General features: G+C 42.8%; 3 protein-coding genes across 3 annotated transcripts in view; all 3 read right to left on the bottom strand.

Annotated features, from left to right (window-relative positions):
• LOC126396435 (cytochrome P450 2J2-like) overlaps window positions 1-2,211 on the bottom strand; it is a 9,690-nt gene extending 7,479 nt beyond the window's left edge. Inside the window, exons 1-2 of the mRNA XM_050054505.1 lie at window positions 1,871-2,211; window positions 1,599-1,761 (exon numbers count right to left, since the gene is read on the bottom strand). Coding sequence (XP_049910462.1) covers window positions 1,599-1,761; window positions 1,871-2,074 — 367 coding nt within the window. The 5' untranslated portion in view covers window positions 2,075-2,211. The remainder of the gene's footprint in view (window positions 1-1,598; window positions 1,762-1,870) is intronic.
• A 4,140-nt stretch (window positions 2,212-6,351) lies between these two features.
• Window positions 6,352-11,890, bottom strand: LOC126396436 (cytochrome P450 2J2-like). Its single transcript, XM_050054506.1, has 9 exons — window positions 11,670-11,890; window positions 11,429-11,585; window positions 10,718-10,867; window positions 10,479-10,639; window positions 10,010-10,186; window positions 9,494-9,635; window positions 7,855-8,042; window positions 7,630-7,771; window positions 6,352-7,429 (listed from the first exon to the last, which is right to left on the bottom strand). The coding sequence occupies exons 1-9, from the start codon at window positions 11,871-11,873 to the stop codon at window positions 7,254-7,256; spliced, it is 1,497 nt and encodes a 498-aa protein (XP_049910463.1). The 5' UTR covers window positions 11,874-11,890; the 3' UTR covers window positions 6,352-7,253.
• Window positions 11,891-14,396: 2,506 nt separating this feature from the next.
• LOC126396438 (cytochrome P450 2J4-like) lies at window positions 14,397-19,087 on the bottom strand. The gene is given in 10 exon segments (XM_050054509.1): window positions 14,397-14,588; window positions 14,920-15,061; window positions 15,145-15,332; window positions 15,451-15,592; window positions 15,884-15,917; window positions 15,919-15,974; window positions 16,132-16,292; window positions 16,377-16,526; window positions 16,948-17,110; window positions 17,196-19,087. Coding segments are annotated over 10 exon segments (1,416 nt in total). The 5' UTR covers window positions 17,400-19,087; the 3' UTR covers window positions 14,397-14,412.
• Window positions 19,088-19,147: the final 60 nt, after the last annotated feature.

Here is a 19,147-nt window from a genome sequence, read left to right as displayed (position 1 = left end):
GCTTCATTCGCATCCTCCCATGACCCTCTACCACTGTGCCAAATTTCACATGGACTGACCAAGTCAGTGAGGAGAAAAACATGGAACAGACACACATACACACCCACAGACAGAGTTTTCGTCATTATATAGTAAGATAAGAGGAACAATTGGTTCCTCAGGCCTGTAATTTACATTTATCAATATGCTGTCAAGCTGTTTCTCACCAATGTGATGTGAAATATGGAAAATCTGCATGCAAATTTTCTGCCTGACAACTACACGCATCAGTTATCATATAAAAACTGTCGAGACTTTTGGTGGAGTTTGTGTCTGCATATGCATCCTAATAGAGTTAACAAGCACTTGCAAATGAATACCAGCTTGTGTTCTGTATTTATGCCTGTACTGTATCCTGCCCAGAGACACAGAGTGTGTTTACATTATTTATTCATTATTCACATCTGTATTTATTGGTATTCAGTTTGTAAATGTATCATTCGATAACCCAGAATATGATGATGGCATCTTTTAAACATTAGAAATTATTCATCAGGCTAAATGTTTCCAGGAAAATTGAAACCTAACTCATCAAATCCAACACTCAGGAATGATCAGATGTGAGGTGTAACTGAATGGAAATGAAGACGATGTCAAACATGTTTCTTGCTGTCTGGCAGACTCTCCTTCTCTCTCTGACTTTGTGTTCATGATAAAAGTTAATGAGAGAAATAACAGATTGTGAAAAGAAAAGTCTTTCTATATTAAACAAATGGTGATACATCAGAAAACCAATAAGATATAAAACTTGCGAGTGATACACTGGGGTTTAATCTCTTATCTGTCTGCACTCTGGTATAAAATTCAGGTAGCTATATTGATGTGTTTTGTCAGATCAATCCATCAGCTGCAGCATCCAATCAAAACAATAAGGATCAGCTGATAAAAGACTTCCATGAAGGAAGTCGTGAAGGCTGCTCTTGTGTGACCTTGCTCATCGTGGCTCAGGGAACCCTCGTCTCTGCTCAGTTTTCAGAGCAGAAAAAAGTGGATTGGGACGGCCTTCAAAATGGTGCACCAGAACAACTTTGGGTTAAAGCGAGGATCGAGGAGCGAGGAGATTTCAAATAAGAGACGGGGTGTACCCAGGGAAGAGCAGTGAGTCGCTTCTTGTGTTTTGTTGTTGATGTAGTAGGTCACATGCAACAGTGACCAATCATGTTTGAAAAATGTCTCCATAGGCAGGGTCTCACATATAGAAACTGAGTACATCCATGCTGTCTTCTGTCTGAGGAACAAAAGAGGACCCAGCTGCCATTTTGAGGGCTGAGCTTACAGGGAATGCATTTACATTTTCATTTAAGGTTGCACAAATGAACAAATCATCTGTGGAGTCCAGTGATTGCAACATAGGCGCTGGTTGGTTCCAATGTTCATGCTGGTGAAAGGGTAAAACACAACCTTTGAACTTATTAAACAGTATGAACAAACACAAAGTAGCTACAAAACTGATTCAGGGAAAAACTTTCACACAGTGTATTCATTCATTCTGTTTCTTTTATAACTGGACTCATAATATCAGTGAGTTAATACACAGGCTGTGATTTGTGTCTTCTTACCTAGTCCATGACCGACGTCCATCTCTAGCGGGAGGTCCGGGCGGTCCACCACGCTGTCTCCCTGATTTACCAGAGCTTCTTTCAGAACCTCAAACCCATTTAACACCACAATCCACCTCTGGCCCATTCGCAGGCTGTACACATCTCCATATTTCCCTGCTAACTGTGAGTAGATGAGTGAGATGACAAAGTGCAAGATGCTTCATGTAACAGATAACAGAAACATCCTATCAGTCGCATTTACGTTATAACTCAGACATCTGTTGATCTACCTGTGTCATACTCTCATGGGCCCTGTTGTAATCCACATTGAATATGTTGCCCACAATAGGAAATACCCGAGGTCCTGGAGGGAAGCTGTGCAGCCGACGGTTCTTAATATAATCTGCAGTGAGGATGAAAATTGCAGTGAAGAGCAGCAGACTTCTGACATCCCAGTCAATGTAGGATCCAACGACAGAAAAGACTGAATCCATTCTGCATACAAAGGCTCAAACCTGCCTAACTGAAGCCTGTTTTTACTTGTTTCTGCTGTGAGATATAAGCAGAGCAGACTGCTACCACGTTTCCGCACCCCTACACATAGCTTTGCGCGTCTACGTGGAGTGGACAACTTCCGGTGGCGCTGCTCAGCTGACGACCCGGGCTCTTGTGCTGCGCTGCATGTTATGTGTTTTACCCGTTTTACTTTGTTATAACTTCTAGTGCTATTTGTACCAAAGTGTTATTATTACCGACCACCTACTGCGAGTCGTAAGAGAGCCTCCGTGTCTGTTGGAACAGACGGGGGACACGACGCGGCTTGGTCAGCTAGCTGCTAACCTCGCTGAGGGACGACCATCTCCCGGCGCCGCGAGTGACTATTCAGCTAACAAGCTAACGGACACTCCGCCAGCCAGCTAGCCGGCAAGCTTGTGGGCTCGGCTGGCTGCTTACCACGCCGACAGTCGGTCACTCCTCGGAGCCTGGGTGCGGACTAACGCCATCGCGTCACTACTGGCCATGCTGACTCTTTTTCTGGTGGTTGGTGAACCAGAGAGGCCCTGCTTGCTCTGCGGGCAACAGGAGACACACCGCCGACCAGCCTACCGGATGAAATAAGGAGAGAACCGGCAGGACGACTTCGTGGTCACCGGCGTAAGAGGGGGAAGCGAGGCGGTGTTCGTCAAAGGCTCCGGCGGAGAGGCCACCGACCGCCACTGCCCTCCATAATACTGAGCAACGTGAGATCACTGCGCAACAAACTGGAGGAGCTCCGAGCAAACAGATGGCACTGCCACGAGTACAGAAATTCATCCATCATGGTCTTTACCGAGACGTGGCTACACCAGGACTTCCCGGACTCATTGCTGGAGTTGGAGGGCTTCTCCTGCGCACGAGCGGACAGGACGGTTTCTTCGGGGAAAGACAGAGGAGGGGGCATTTGTGTTTACGTGAGTAAGAACTGGTGTAAACAATACACAGTCAGAGAAAAAATATGCACCCCTGACCTAGAACTGCTCTGCATTTCCATGAAACCCTTTTATCTTCCAAGAGAGTTTGGTAACATCATTCTTTGTGCTACATATATCCCCCCCAGCGGAAATGCAGCTATAGCTGCAAAACGTGTAGCAGAATGTGTTCACTCTCAACTCCAGCGCACTCCAAGGGCTCCTGCTTTTGCTCTAGGTGATATAAATCAGTGCAAACTAGAACTGGCTCTACCTGTTTTTTTCCAGTACGTTAAATGTGGCACTAGAAATGACAGAATTTTAGATAAATGTTTTGTCAACATTAAAGGTGCTTACAGATCTAATGCACTCCCCCCTCTCTCCAACTCACATCACTCCACTGTCCATCTCATGTCTAAATACAGAACTGCGCTTAAATCCAGCAAGCCCCAGTACAAATCTGTTCTGCAGTGGTCTGAGGACTGTGAGGAAACACTCAGAGGCTGCTTCCTCAGCACAGACTGGAGCATCTTTCAAAATCTGGACCTTGATGAGGCAACACACTCAACTACTGACTACATAAACTTTTGTGTTGAAAACATGGTCCCCAAAAAGAACGTCCTACATTTCCCTAACAACAAGCCTTACATTACTAAGGAAGTGAAAGCCTGCATTAACAAAAAGAAACTGGCTTTCAGGAATAAGGACCGTGTGGCCACGGCACAAAAAGAACTCAATCAGCTCCTGAGGACAACGAGGGAGAAACACAGATCCTCCATTGAACAGAGCTTCAGCTCAATGAACAATAAACGACTCTGGGATCATATGAAAATTATTACAAACTTAAATCCTCAGACAACTCAGATCAACACCCTGGATGAGCAGGAGAAGGCAAATGATTTGAATGACTTTTTCCTGAGATTTGACACACAGGACTTTTCACAGGATGGGCTTAAGGCCCTGGAGGGCCTTGGACACATAGAGAGGGCACATAGACCTGAACTAAAACCCTACCAAGTACTGATGACTTTTAAAAACATTTGCAAAAACAAATCAACGGGGCCGGATGGCCTGTCTGCCTCCGTTTTGAAAAGATGTGCACCTGAACTAACTGCTGCCTGGTGCCCCATCTTCCAGATGTCCTTAGACTGTCACACTGTGCCTGGTCTGTGGAAAAAATCCACAATCATTCCGCTACCTAAAACATCATGCCCATCTGAAAACAATGACTTCCGACCTATTGCTTTCTGTCGTTATGAAATGTTTTGAAAAGGTCATTGTACATATGCTTAAACTTGAAGTGGCTCCTCATATGGACCCCTTACGATTTGCATATAGACAGGGGCGGAGCACAGAAGATGCTATCATAAGTGTGACACATTTAATAAGCAAGCACCTTGAAGACTCTAAAGCCTATGCTCGTGTTTTATTTGCAGATTTTAGTTCAGCTTTTAATACACTCCAGCCCCACCTGCTTGTCAAAAAGTTAAACGATATGCATGTGAACCCTTTTATCATCAAATGGTTTTACTCCTTCTTGACTAACAGATCCCAGCAGGTAAAGGTTAATGGCACCCTCTCGGAGACTAAATTCTGTAGCACAGGAGCTCCTCAAGGGTGCGAGAGCTCACCAATTTTGTTCACACTGTACACAAATGAGTGTAGGAGCTCACAGCCCGACAACTATGTAATCAAATTCTCCGACGACACATTGATTTTAAGCCTGCTGCGGGATGGGGACTCGCCCTCAGTATATTACAATGAGGTGACAAATTTTAGAGTCTGGTGTGACAGTCATCACCTCATTCTCAACACCAATAAAACAAAGGAGATCATTTTTGATCCAAGAGAGGTGAGAGACCATGACCCTGTTACCATTGGGAACTGTGAAATTGAGCAGGTGGAGTCGTATAAATATTTGGGTGTCATTTTTGATTTCAACTTGAAATGGAGCAACCATGTTGATTTTCTGTGTTCCAAGCTGGCCCAAAGAATTCACTTTCTTAGAAGACTAAGACTGTTTGGAGTTAACCCTGACACCATGCTAACATTCTACAATGCTGTGCTGGACAGCATCATTAGATATGGTTTGGCAGCTTGGTACGGCACCGCCACTGTCCAGCTAAGAAACAGAATAACAAACATGATCAAAACTGCCATGAAGGTGATAGGCAAAACTGTTTATCCTTCCCTTCAGAACACCTTTGAAAGTGGTGGTCAGACAGACGCACAGGATTCTTAAGGACCCAACAAACATTTTAATGCCCGAATACCAGCTCCTGCCTTCAGGTAGACGCTACAGGGCTAGCAGGTATAAAGGCAACAGATACAAACTCTCTTTTATACCTACATCCATAGCGCTCCTGAACAAAAACCAGCCCTGTTCCCTCTGTAGTGAGGAATAGCCTCAGTCTCCTCTTAAATTTAGTTTTTAACTTTTAATAATTTTATTTAACAATTGTCAGTCAAATTATTCTAACTGTCCAACTCTCCCTTAACTTTCTTTTAACTTCTCTAAGCACTTTACGCTGCCGGGCTTAGTAGTGGCCGACGCCTGCATGGTGGCTGGTATTTGTCCTATTGTACACCATGTGTACTCGTAAGTCTTTGGAAAAACCCTATTGTTGTTTGTGTACTGTTAATCAGTGACCCTATAACAACTATTCTTACTTAAAAGTATCCAATATAATATGCTATATGATGTGAACAGGATCAAGTGTCATCTTAAAAGATATAAGACAATTGGACGGCCAAATTCAAATGCCCTGATACCAAAAAATGATATTCATTGTGTTATGTCACCACAGCCCAAACATCTAAGGTATACCAACACCAACTGCCTCCAAGTGTTTTTCCTTACAGTCTGTTATTAGAATGAAATTGTGATTTCGATTTTAATCATATGTTTGTCAATATCTTCTTAAAACATAGTAATGACCTGTCAGACTTTTTATCTGTTTTAAACTACAGCTCATTCAGTCTTACATACAGAAATGATTTCTGTTTTCATCAAGTCCATCGTTCCATCATAATTTTTTTGAAGAGTGTGGTTTGTACCTGGCAAACACTGCTCCAGCACATGAAATGTGTTGTACAGCTGTTAATATCAATGAGAAGACTGCCGAAAAGGCCCCCTCTGGTGGTGACTTTACGGCCAGTCCTCCTCTACTCCACGTACCTGAACTCCGCCTGTCTTCACACTGACTTTGGGGCAATCAGAACTACTCCCAGATTCGCCCTCTTGACAGGCCAACCAAGTGTCCCCAAGTGGAAAAACTAGGAGCATAAGTTAGCTGACACAAAAAGACAGTTAGGGAAGGAACTGGTGGCAGAATGGAAGCAGGATTTATTTGAGCTGAATGGTACTTAGACTTTGAAAAAAATGAGAATGTCATCTACATACACAAAAGCATAATTGAAGCTAAACTTGTTTGGGTAATTTTCCATGGCCTTGGTCTCTGGAGTGGACAGGTCAATGAATTGACCATTTGGAGGAGGAGAACCAGGGAGAAGGTTGATGCTGCAGTCATACGAGCATTTAAGAGGCGGTGACGGGCGGACTGGGACTAAAAAACAGCCCTGGACTTTGACTCGGCCCCCCCCCTCATGACTGAGAATCTTCTCCGACATACTGTTGAATGGTTTATTCTAATAGTAGTTGGTTTACACATTAAGATATAAGCCTATGAAATATAAAGCGGTTTAGATTCAATCAATGGCTACCAATGTTTTGGGCTTTTGGCTGCTTGCAAAAAGCAGTGTCTAGTTGAGACACCATTTCAGATGTCAATGAGTTGTTAGCAGTTCCAACAAAGAGAAATTTAACTTCTCAGATGCCCAGAATATGTATGAGACTATACATTGTTTGTTAGTACCCTGCATAGTATACCTTTTATGAGTCTTATAGATGATATAAAATAAAAAGTTATATTCTGTAGATATTGACCTCAACATGCCCTCAGACGAGTGGTAGAAATCCAAATTGCAACATCAATTGCATTTTTGAAGTATATCACAGAAAACAGAAATCAACAAGGAGAGACAACATGGCTCATGTCAACTTTGAAAAAATAAGAAATGATTTTTAAAAAAAAAGTTAAACAGTTGAGCCAGACTAAGCTTAACTTGCCTTAAAAACAGTGTGATCTATAACTGAAGGCAGATATCAGTTTGATATATTCACTTGACGCTGTCAAAGTAAGTATTTGTCATGTCAGAGCTACTCTTAGCGTGAGATTGCGCAAATTTCATATGGACATGGTGCCAGAGTGATGCCAAAGCAATAGTCCATCACAGGCTTCACCCCAGCAGGCATGGAGAAGGTGAAGTGCTGCATGAAGGAGGTGAAGAAGAGGAAAAGCTCCATCCTGGCCAGGTTCTCTCCGAGACACACCCGCTTACCTGAGACAGAAAAACAAACAGAAACAAACTGAAAATGTTTCTGGCACAGTGTTGGCCCAGAGTTCAAACGAATTGAAGACAACAGCAGGAAACATTCTCATACTGTAAGGTCTTTATAAGAAGCAGAACTGCTCCGTTAACTATTATAAAATTTGCTCCTGTCTAAACTGGTCAAAAAAGGACATTGCGTTGCTCCTCACCAGCAGAGAAAGGGACGAAAGCAGCTGGCTTCACAAATTTGCCCTCCTCGTTCAGAAAGTGTCCTGGGTTGAAGGTGTTGGGCGTCTTCCACTCATTCTTGTCAAACAGCACCGAGGTCAGATTGGGGATTATTATAACTCCCTGGTGGTTGAAATTTTCATGACAATTCACAAAGATGCAACGTGGTAGTGGATGTGACATAATATTTGCATAGGAGAACTGACCTTTGGGATTGTGTAGCCTCCCAGCTGGATGTCCCTGTTGGTAGCATGAGGCACGCTGAGAGGAACTATGTTGCCCATCCTCTGGATCTCATGGAGTACAGCATCAGTGTAGGGCAGGTTTACACGATCCTCCATGGACGGCTGTCTGGACTGTCCAATCACTCTGTCTATCTCAGCCTGGACCTTTGCTGTGCCAACAGGAGAGGAACAGAGACAGAGGTTGAAACTGTAGTTCATTGGCTCGCTACAAAAGAGATGAAGCACACTGAAGCACTGCCATGTTAGTAAATTGTCTTGTGGTAATGTTAATGTTGCATCTCTGTAGTTCGCTTTGTTGGTCGGTAGGCCCGTTGGTCCTCTCCACAAAATTTCCTCACCCTTTAGTGCCCTCAGTTTTTACCTGTTGTAACCATTGGACTTTGGAGATGATTTGTTCATTTATATAACCCAGGGGTCTGCAACCTTTGCCATTAATAGAGCCATTTTTGACCAAAATTGATTTTTTTTTTAAAATCTGAGTTGAGCTGCAAAACATGTTTCAGCCTTATAATCAAGGTAACATAGCCTATTATGTCTAAATTAATATTTGTTAATATGTTTTACCAAAAGGTGGCCACTGTGCAGGGCACTATTTATGATTATTTGGTACTTAAATTTTGCAGAGCTGGCAGTGAGAGCAAACAAATCTGTCCACGCACTACTACATTCTCTATTTCATTCAATTTACTTTTTTGGATTTGGCATCCATAGCTAACCAGCCACTGCTATCCAGGTTTGGCAACATGTGGATTCATAGAATGAATTTCCATAGACTTCTTTTCTCAAAGGCTCAAGGAGCCACTGGACAGGGGCTAAAGAGCCACATGTGGCTCCGGAGCCACAGGTTGCCTACCCCTGATATAACCTAAAACTGAAGGTGTAAAAGCATTTCCTGTGTGAGACCCTGCTTACGGAGCCACCACTGGTCCATGTGGCATGTGACTATGTGATGTCACCATGGCAATAAAAGCTCAGCTTCCTCCAGTCCTCCATTTGTTCTCACAGAGGAGGGTCTTTAATGCAGCAGAAGCTACCTGCCCCTTCTCCGCTCATCCTCACCTCCCTGCTGCATGATGCAACAAGCAGCAGCTCCCTCCACTGTGGTCCACTGAAAGCAGACACAGGACTTTCCTGAGTAGCAGGATGTGAGTGCCTGCTAAGGTTTTTGGTTAGTTAGGCTTTCCTAAAGTAAACAAGTTTAGCTCTTGCAACTATGAAGAGTCTGTCAGCTTACTCTGAAGCAACAGTAGTAACTGAGAACAAAGGACAGAAACAACCAGCTTTCCCCATCTGCACAATTGTAACACAGCACGGTAAAAAGTGCAATAGAAACAGAAGTCATCCCAGTCTTGCTTTTCCACAGCATGGACAACCACCGGCTAACAAAGGCAGCAGCTATTGGAACTTTGAGCTTGTTACAGGTTTTTGCCTAAAATGAGTCATAAATGGGCAGGGCACTGGTGATTGCAGTCGAAGTTGTTACGTGTTCTTGTTTGTTCACGTATATGTAATGACCACCCATAAATGTGTTCTGGTGTCACCCATTTGCACATTATTCAGTAAGAACAAAGAGCTGTGTTGGCTTGGTCAGTGATCTTACCCTGGATCTCAGGGTACTTTGCCATGTAGAGGAAAGCCCAGCGCAGGGTGGTGGATGTGGTCTCAGAGCCAGCCACAAACAGGTCCAAGAGACAATTAACCAGGAGTGTCTCATCAAAAGTGCTGTCAGCCTGCCCCTTATTCTGAGAATTAGAAAAACAAATTTTACAGCCAAGGTCATATCCATTTATGATGGTAACTTTTAATTTGTGCGTGGCTTTGAACTTTGAAAAATATTTAAAAGACTTTGTTTTGCTAGATTAAATACTGTTGGAGATAAGGCCTAAAAAGATAATGCTGCAAGGTGGAGGCTATGGCAAAAGTGCACAGAAGGTCTTTGCACTTCTCAGCACAAACCAGCTAGAAATGGTGCCACAATAAAAAGTTATGCCAATACAACACATTAACAGCTGATAGTTCTGATGTAGGTGCAAAACAAGCAGATATGATGTTTACAGGAGCAGCTTCATGAACAACAAAGTATAAGAAAACCAAAGCTAGATCAAGCATCAATCACCATCTCAATCTCTTTCAGGTAGCAGTCAATGAAGTCTCTTTGGTCTGAGGGATCCCAGTTCTGTCTGTGCTCCTTAATCTGTACTCTTATGAAGTCCTTCACATTGTTCCAGATGTGCTGGATTGTCTGATGTGGCCCTGGCAAACATCTCATCAGCAGAGGGAATGAGTTGTAAAGCTGCAGAGAAGAGCAGATTGGAACAAGTATTTATTGATACAGTTATTTCAGTTAAAGAATTTTTACTACACTTTACTACAATTTTTACTACAAAATATTGAAAACCCATTTACAAATCGGTTCTTGTGCATGTTACACAATTTTGTATCTGTGTGTGTACTAAATATTAACCTGCACCAAGATAGAGCCACTGGCATTAATGATAAAACTGTCTCATAATTTGGAATGTACTGCATAATAAGGGTACACAGCATTATGACTTCATCAAGAACTTTAAAGTGTCGTAAGATACCTGTGCCCAGATGGAGGCTTGAAGCTGGAGAGCTTTGCCAAACCACTTAATCAGATTCACAAACTTCTCATCTCCGTACTCAAAGCGATGACCAAAAACCAAGTTGCAGATGATGTTGGAGACAGCGTTGTTGATGATGTGTTGGGGATCAAATGGTTTACCTCCACAATTAGACAGACAATTAGATGTAAATTGTGTGTGTTTTGTGTTTTGTGTGTTGCTGTGCATTCAGTATGTACCTTTATAGCTGATAAGGCCTTTTGCACAATATGTAAATTCATCCAAGATGACAGGTTCAAGTGACTTCTTGCCTAATCCAAAATATTTGAGGGTTGAAAGTGCAAAACGCCTCTGCTGTGTCCATGTGTTCCCATTGCTGAACACTATACCTGAAGGGAAATACATCAAAAATGAAATAGATCAAAGTAGATCAAAACTAGGAAAATAAGGGAATATTAGTTTACACATAAAATATAAATAATAACAGTCCATGTTCTAAAAACGCTTCAAAATATTTGGGAGATATTTTGACAAGTTTGTATGCCTTCCTTTCATGTCAAACAACCCTTTGTGTTAGAGAAAGGTTTAATAATAATTTTACGACTTGCCTGAACATGAGCTTCCCAGTCCAAGTGGATTGATGACCAAATATAATGTTATGTAGTGTGTAAACAACAGCATTGTTTATTGTTGAAGGCCATTTGCGCAAATGTTAACACACACTTTTAATGTCATAAAGACAAGATTTCTAAGTCAGGATTTGTGCAAATGGTTCATTAGGCCTACCAACAAATTGGTTCATCATGTTCATCAGTGAGTTTTATTTTCTATTTTAATCAATGGGACATTGTGTATGTACCTTAAAAATACAACATGCTTGTGAAAATGGTAAAGCATAACCTTTACACTTATTAAAAAAGAGCAAACAACAAAAACTCTCGTCCTCTCACCTAGACCCACGTCCCACTGCAGAGGGAGGTATGGACGGTCCACCACGCTGTCTCCCTGATTTACCAGAGCTTCTTTCACAGCCTCAAAGCCGTTTAACACCACCATCCATTCTTGGCCCATTCGCAGGCTGTATACGTCTCCATATTTCCCTGCTAACTGCATGTGCAAAAGCAGCAGATAACAGAAGCATGAGTCCTATCAGTTGCATTTAGGGTATAATTCAGACATCTGTTGATCTACCTGTGTCATACTCTCATGGGCCCTGTTGTAATCCACAGTTAATATGTTGCCCACAATAGGAAATGCCCGAGGTCCTGGAGGGAAGCTGTGCGGCCGACGGCTCCTAATATAATCTGCAGTGAGGATGAAAATTGCAGTGAAGAGCAGCAGACTTTTGACATCCCAGTCAACACAGGATCCAACGACAGAAATGATTGAATCCATTCTGCAATAAAGGGCTCAAGCCTGCCTAACTGAAGGCTGTTTTTACTTGTTTCTCCTGTTAGATATAACACTGGCATTCCCTTGCCAGGAGCCAATAATATTCACCATCTCTCTCCTGTGAGGTAATAGCTGCATGTTATTGGCTCTTGGAAACAGCAAAGGCCTAATGGTTGCACTGGACTCTGTCCTCTGTTTTCATGGAAAAAGAGTAACAAACACTGTTAATAGTGACCTTAAATCCCCCACAGCCGGAATGAACTGATGATACTGTAATCTAAGTTCTTTTAACACAGATGGGGCCATCTACTGGAATCTCCAGGTGATACTCACAAGCATGTGCAGGGGTTCAGATAGTTCATGTAGTGGTGAGTATGGCCTTGCCTCCTCATCTCATTTGTGACAGGTGTAGCACTCTAGAACATAATCGAGTGCAACACAGCTGACAGCTGACATACGCCCATCCCTGTTCACCAAGCCTGTGTCACTCCAGTGAGCACAGACCCTGAAAAGGAGCCCGACATGTTCAAGGGATAGAACCGTATGAACAGGCAGGACGTAGACCTAAATGCTGCTGTACATATGTCCTCGACACTCGTCAAGGCTATCGACGCTGCCACATCACATGTACAGTGTATGTGGACCACAGCCTGCCTGTCGGCTTGGTAGATGCACCCACAAAGCAATTTCGCAAGTCGGTCTTGGATAGAGCCTTACCGGCCACATCATCAGCAAAGCACACAAACAGCTGTTCAGCGTGTTTGATCGGGGTCGTGTGCTCAACATAACATGAAATAACACAACACATGAAATGGGCAGAGCAGATGCAATTTAACCTCCCCGTCCTCCTCATGGGTTGGAAGACCAAAAGCATCTAAAAGCATAGTGAGGAGCAAAAGTGAGGAGCCCCACTGCAGTCAGCACGAGGCAGCAAGCAACTGGGGAGCACCGACAGGATGGTTAGTTCATACACTCTCTTAGCTGTGGTCAATGGAAGCAGCAAAGCTGTCTAAAATGACAACACCTTCAGAGAGGAGCACTCCAGAGACTCAAAGGATCTTTCACCAAGGCTTCAAGCACCACAGGGAGGTTCCATTGCGAGGAGGGCTTGCACATCACCGGGTATTGTCTCTTGACCCCTGCAAGAACTGCTTCACAAGAGGGTGGGCAAAGACCTGCCTGTCGCCCAAAGCCTCATGGCAGGAAGAGATGGCTGCTGTGTACAGTTTAATGTTGGCATGTGACGCCCTGTTATCCATCAAACACTGCAAAAAGGAAAGAATAGAGCCAACTGCTAGCATCCCCTTCTTTCACCAGTGTTGGAACTTAACCCATTTGCCTTGTAGCAGGCAGTAGTGAGCCCTGCCCTTGCTGCCTGAATGGTCTTGGCCATGGTGCGTGTGCAAATGTGTCCAGCCCCTGGAGGAGATGGTCTTGTGGCACTGGGGAGAACCACATTGAAGTATTGTAGTTGGCACTGGACCTTGCTAGACATCAATCAAGCCGCAGAGACTCTGAGATGAGTAGCGCCTAGACAAGCGTTTACATATGATCTCTTTATTCTATTGAGCAGAGTTCAAATACACGCGCTGACCTACGCTACTCGTACGCACAAAAAATAAGATCTTAGTGAAAATGCATGTATGTGGGAAGTACTGTGAGTACAAATGGATAAATGAGACTTTGATTATACTGCACGAGTTGTGTGAGAGTTTGTAAACGGACATTTTTATGTGGTTTTGCTGTTGTTAAATATGGTTCCCCATCGCTGCAAATCATCAAGATTTTTTTAAGGTGTTGGATTCTTTGTTTACCATGATAGCATGCAAGGAAACAAAGTTTTATAAACAAATTCAGGGCAATAGCAAATGAAAATAAGGCTGCAACCGGTCCCATTCCTTGCAACAGAGGCATTCCTCTTCTGTGGGCACTGGGGCACACCATTCACAGGTACACCACCAATCTCCAGAGCTACGCAGCCTTGCAGCAGCCATTCCTCCTCTCTCGTCCTCTACCTGTTGCGCCTCTCTCTCTCTCCTCCTCCGTTCTTCAATTTCACGAAGCTCTTCGTCAGTGTATTCTGGCTCAAATAAATAAGGGCGGCCATCAAACTCTGCAAAATCAAATTCCTCCTCCACAAAGTCGAAGTCTGGCAAAAAGTCAGCCATTATTCTATAAATCTTTCATAAAATAAATGAATGAACTTTTCAGGCTACTGTCCGGTTCTGCCTTCCAGCTGTTGCTGCTTGTTCTCGCGAGATTTCAGGCACGGTATGAGATCGCTGCTTGTTCTTGCGATATTTCGGCCGCAGACTTTAATGATAAAATCAACAGAAAGAAAAAGTGACTTGTGTCACCTCTGTAAATACAAAAAAGACCTTGAAAAATTATAAATGATTGAGCCAGACTAAGCTTAACTAGCCTTAAAAACCTGTACTATTTATAATTAAAGCCAAATATTAGTTTCATATATTCACTAATCCCTGAGACCTAATCAGAAGAGATTATTGCTTTTTGAGTATTTATTATATCTGAGCTACTCTTAGCGTGAGGTTGCGCAGATTTCATATGGACGTGGTGCTAAAGTGATGCCAAAGCAATAGTCCATCACAGGCTTCACCCCAGCAGGCATGGAGAAGGTGAAGTGCTGCATGAAGGAGGTGAAGAAGAGGAAAAGCTCCATCCTGGCCAGGTTCTCTCCGAGACACACCCGCTTACCTGAGACAGAAAAACAAACAGAACCAATCTGAACATTTCTTTGACACAGTTTTGGTCCAGAGTTAAAACTAGAACAACAGTGGTCATTCTCTTTTTGTCTGACAGAGGCATTTATTGAACCTGCTGGGAGAGCTGTATCTTGAAATGATCTGCATCAATCAAACTGTGAGGAGCATAGCTTTCAAAGGAGCTCATATAAGTAAACCACTTAAATAAAGTAATACAGCAGTTGTTTACACATCATAATCATCAAATAAAACCTCACGAGCGCCCACAGGAGGGCTGTCAGATTTTAAACACCCATAAAACAAGACATTGTGTTGCTCCTCACCAGCAGAGAAAGGGATGAAAGCAGCTGGCTTCACAAACTTGCCCTCCTCGTTCAGAAAGTGTCCTGGGTTGAAGGTGTTGGGCGTCTTCCACTCTTTCTTGTCGAACAGCACCGAGGTCAGATTGGGGATTATTGTAACACCCTGGTGGTTTAAATTGTAATGACACATCATAAAGACATAACGTGGTAGTGGATGTGACATAAAACTTGCGTAGGAGAACTAACCTTTGGGATTGTGTATCCTCCCAGCTGGATGTCCCTGGTGGTAGCATGAGGCAGACTGAGAGGAACTATGTTGCCCATCCTCTGGATCTCATGGAGTACAGCATCAGTGTAGGGCAGGTTTGCACGATCTTCCATGGACGGCTGTCTGGACTGTCCAATCACTCTGTCTATCTCAGCCTGGACCTTTGCTGTGCAACAGGAGAACAGACAGAAGGGGAAACTTTATTTCATCAACAGTTTGCAGAAGACACATGGAGAGATGGAGCACAATACAGCGCTGCCATGTTAGTAAACAGATATATTTACCCTGGATCTCAGGGTACTTTGCCATGTAGAGGAAAGCCCAGCGCAGGGTGGTGGATGTGGTCTCAGAGCCAGCCACAAACAGGTCCAAGACACAAATTACCAGGTTTTCCTCATCAAAAGTGCTGTCAGCCTGCTCCTTATTCTGAAAATATTAATAAATACATGTTTTAAAAATGCTGCAAAATAATTTAGAACAACTACCTGTCAGTGTTTTTACAGCCAACACCATGATGTAACCATCATAATCATTATGATGAACAAAGCATTTCATCTGTGCTGGACCTTGGACCTTGAAAAATATTTATGATGCTATTTTGATTCGATAGATTAACATGAGTGTTTGCTGTTAAAGATAAGACCCAGAAAGATAGTGCTGTGAGGCAGAGGCCATGGCAAAAGTGCAACTCAAGCCTTCATACATTTCAACACACACCATCTCATTCAGGAAGCAGTCGATGAAGTCTCTGCACCGTCTGATGTGGCCCTGGCAAACGTCTCATCAGCAGAGGGAATGAGTTGTAAAGCTGCAGAGGAGAGCAGATTGCAACAATTACTTAATTACATTTAAAACACCTATACCCATATGGAGCCAGTGGCATTAATTATAAACTTTCATAATGAGGATTGCACAACAATGATACACAGTAATATGACTTCATCAGTAACTTTAAAATGCCATACCTGTCCCCAGATGGAGGCTTCAATTTCGAGACCTTTGTTAAACCTCTTCATCAGTTTCATGAACTTCTCATCACAGTGCTCAAAGCGAAGACCAAAAACCAGGGAGCAGATGATGTTGGAGACAGCGTTGTTGAGGATGGTGTGTGGATTAAATGGTTTACCTCCACAGACAAGAAATTAGATGTAAATTGTGGATTTATGATTGAGTACTGTTCTTGTTGTCTTACTGTACGTTCACTTTTTACCTTTATAGCTGATGAGGTATTTTGCACAATATGTAAATTCATCCAAGATGACAGGCTCAAGTGACTTCTTGCCAAATCCAAAATATTTGAGGGTTGAAAGTGCAAAGCGCCTCTGCTGCTTCCATGAGTTCCCATTACTGGAAATTACACCTGATGGGAAATCAGGAAAACAGAGGAAAATTATTTTACACCTTACATATTAAACATTTACAGTCCATTTTCAACAGAAGTTGTATTGGTATAATAATGATGAATAATGATTTTAATTTAGTGTTTTAAAGTGGTGTTATTTTATTATCAATGATCAAAATCTTTGGGAGACAGTCTTTACTTTTGTCACTGCTAAAAAGCAGATATATAAAACTGATTTGTCGTTATGTGTGAAATAAGCACACCAACAAGACAGCTAAAGGAGGTTTTCTAATCTAGAAAAGACATTGCTGCCCTGTATAACAGGAGTCCCGCGAGCAGTGAGGTGAATCCACAGGGTTTGCGTCTGTATGTGTGTGTGTGTGTGTGTGTGTGTGTGTGTGTGTGTGTGTGTGTGTGAGTGTGTGTTACATCCTCTCACCTCGTCCATGGAACATGTCTTCCTGCAGTGGGAGGTATGGACGGTCCGCCAGGCTGTCTCCCTGATTTACCAGAGCTTCTTTCAGAACCTCAAAACTGTTTAACACCACCATCCACGCCTAGCCCATTCGCAGGCTGTACACGTCTCCATATTTCCCTGCTAACTGTGAGTGGATGTGTGAGATGAGGAAAGCAGCAGAGTCCAATCAGTTGTATTTACAATATATTTTTGGACATCTGTTGATCTACCTGTGTCATACTCTCATGGCCCCTTTTGTAATCCAGAGTGAATATGTTGCCCACAGTAGGAAATGCCCGAGGTCCTGGAGGGAAGCTTTTCGGCCGACGGTTCTTAATATAATCTGCAGTGAGGATGAAAACTGCAGTAAAGAGCAGCAGACTTCTGACATTCCAGTCAACAAAGGATCCAACGACAGAAAAGATTGAATCCATCCTGAAAAATAGGGCTTAAGTCTGTCCAACTGAAGGCTGTTGCTAACTTGCTTCATTTGTGCGATAAAAGGCTTGTGTTCTCTTGCCAGGAGCCAATAACATCACCTATCTCTCTCCTGTGAGGGAGAACTCGATGTTATTGGCTCCTGGCAACATAAAGGCCTACTGGTTTCATGGACTCTGCCCTCTTTATACCAGGTAAATGGATATTAAATTGTATTAATCAGTGACCCAAAAATAAATATTTTAATGTAGCAATAGGGAATATCATCCCATGTGATGCGATGTGATTAGAGCAGCGATTATAAAAGGCATGGTGGGGTCTACAGTATTTCAAATGTTAGGGAAGTTGAGGTAAATAGTGAGCCTGGCTTTTGATACAGATTCTCTCTCTTTCGCCTGAAGCTGTCCAACACACATCTGACATTAGGCTGCAGCTGTTACAGCTGACTGAAGCAGCACAGGCAGGGAGAACCTAAATGCAGGACAGCAGGCAGTTGAATTCTGAAAAGATACTTAAATTGCAGACAACAGGCTTATAGGCAGATGATATGAGTACCAGGCGGGCAAGTAGACAGGTTGGAACAATCAACAAGTAAAACCAAGAATGCAAGGGAACATGAGCAGATGATACAATAACAAACTGGAGACAATGGCAGGTTATATACTGGGAATAGGTGTGTGAGTTGGGAGGGAAGCCCAGTTTATGTAAAACAAGTGACGATATGGGGCTAAGAGGAAAGTCTAGGGACATCTGGTGGCTGGATGGAAAATGGCAGTTCTTGAGAATTAAAGGAACTACTAAAATGATGGAGAATAAGCAGGAGCTGGAGACAGTTTTTCAACTGTACAGAGATTGAATTTTTATATACGTCACCCTTTTAAATGTTATTAAGGCTTCAAGTTACGGGTAATTAAGGGTGTGGCTGTTTTGAGTGACAGATGGGTGCTGTCTGTTGACATGTCGTTAACACAGCAACAACATTGGATAGCTAATAGGTGTAGAATAACCCCAGATTCACAGCATAGCCATAGTTGTAGCTGTCACTTTTTCAGTGTGTTTTTGGTTGAACTAAAAAAAACCTTTCAATGAATGTGAGTTAGGAGTGGGTGGGCAATGGCCCCATCCCTGCCTCCTAACCCCTTATTTCCAGTGCCCTTGCATGGACCACACCCATCTTCAAACTTGACCGTCATTTGGATCTCAGCTTCACACCTGTTAAGGTGACGTGTTGACAAAATCTGTCCACAGACAAACAGGGAAATAGACAGATAAATATGTGAACACCTACCAAATACTCAAAATGGCTTTGTGGTAAGGCTTGTAGCCCCTTACAGAAAGCAGTGTCCAGCTGGTGCCTCTTGTCACAATTCATATACGTTCTTAGAAGTTCCACCAAAGAGAGATTTTCCCTCAAAACTTCTCAAACTAAACCCCAAAACGATAAGAGAAATTTCATAAAAGAAATATCAAGAGTGTAGAAAGAGTGCTTTCCTTCTTTCCCACACTTTTTGTCTTCTCCAACAAGCCCCCTGATTGATCGCATGACTCTTTGGCTCCCAATCCCCTAAGCAATTAAGTGCTTAAAACTAGCTCCACCTTGAGCAGCTACAAAATGCCAAATTTGCATTGAATCATTAGTTTTAATTTTTTAATGTAATGTGTATAAGCATATAAGTCACAGGGGTCATTGAGAAGTACTTTAACTTTTGTAAAGGAGTTTGAATGCAGGACTAAAACGAATGTG

This window comes from Epinephelus moara, chromosome 10, assembly GCF_006386435.1.
Source record: "Epinephelus moara isolate mb chromosome 10, YSFRI_EMoa_1.0, whole genome shotgun sequence".
NCBI lineage: Eukaryota > Metazoa > Chordata > Actinopteri > Perciformes > Serranidae > Epinephelus > Epinephelus moara.
This window is presented reverse-complemented; position numbering and strand designations above follow the sequence as displayed.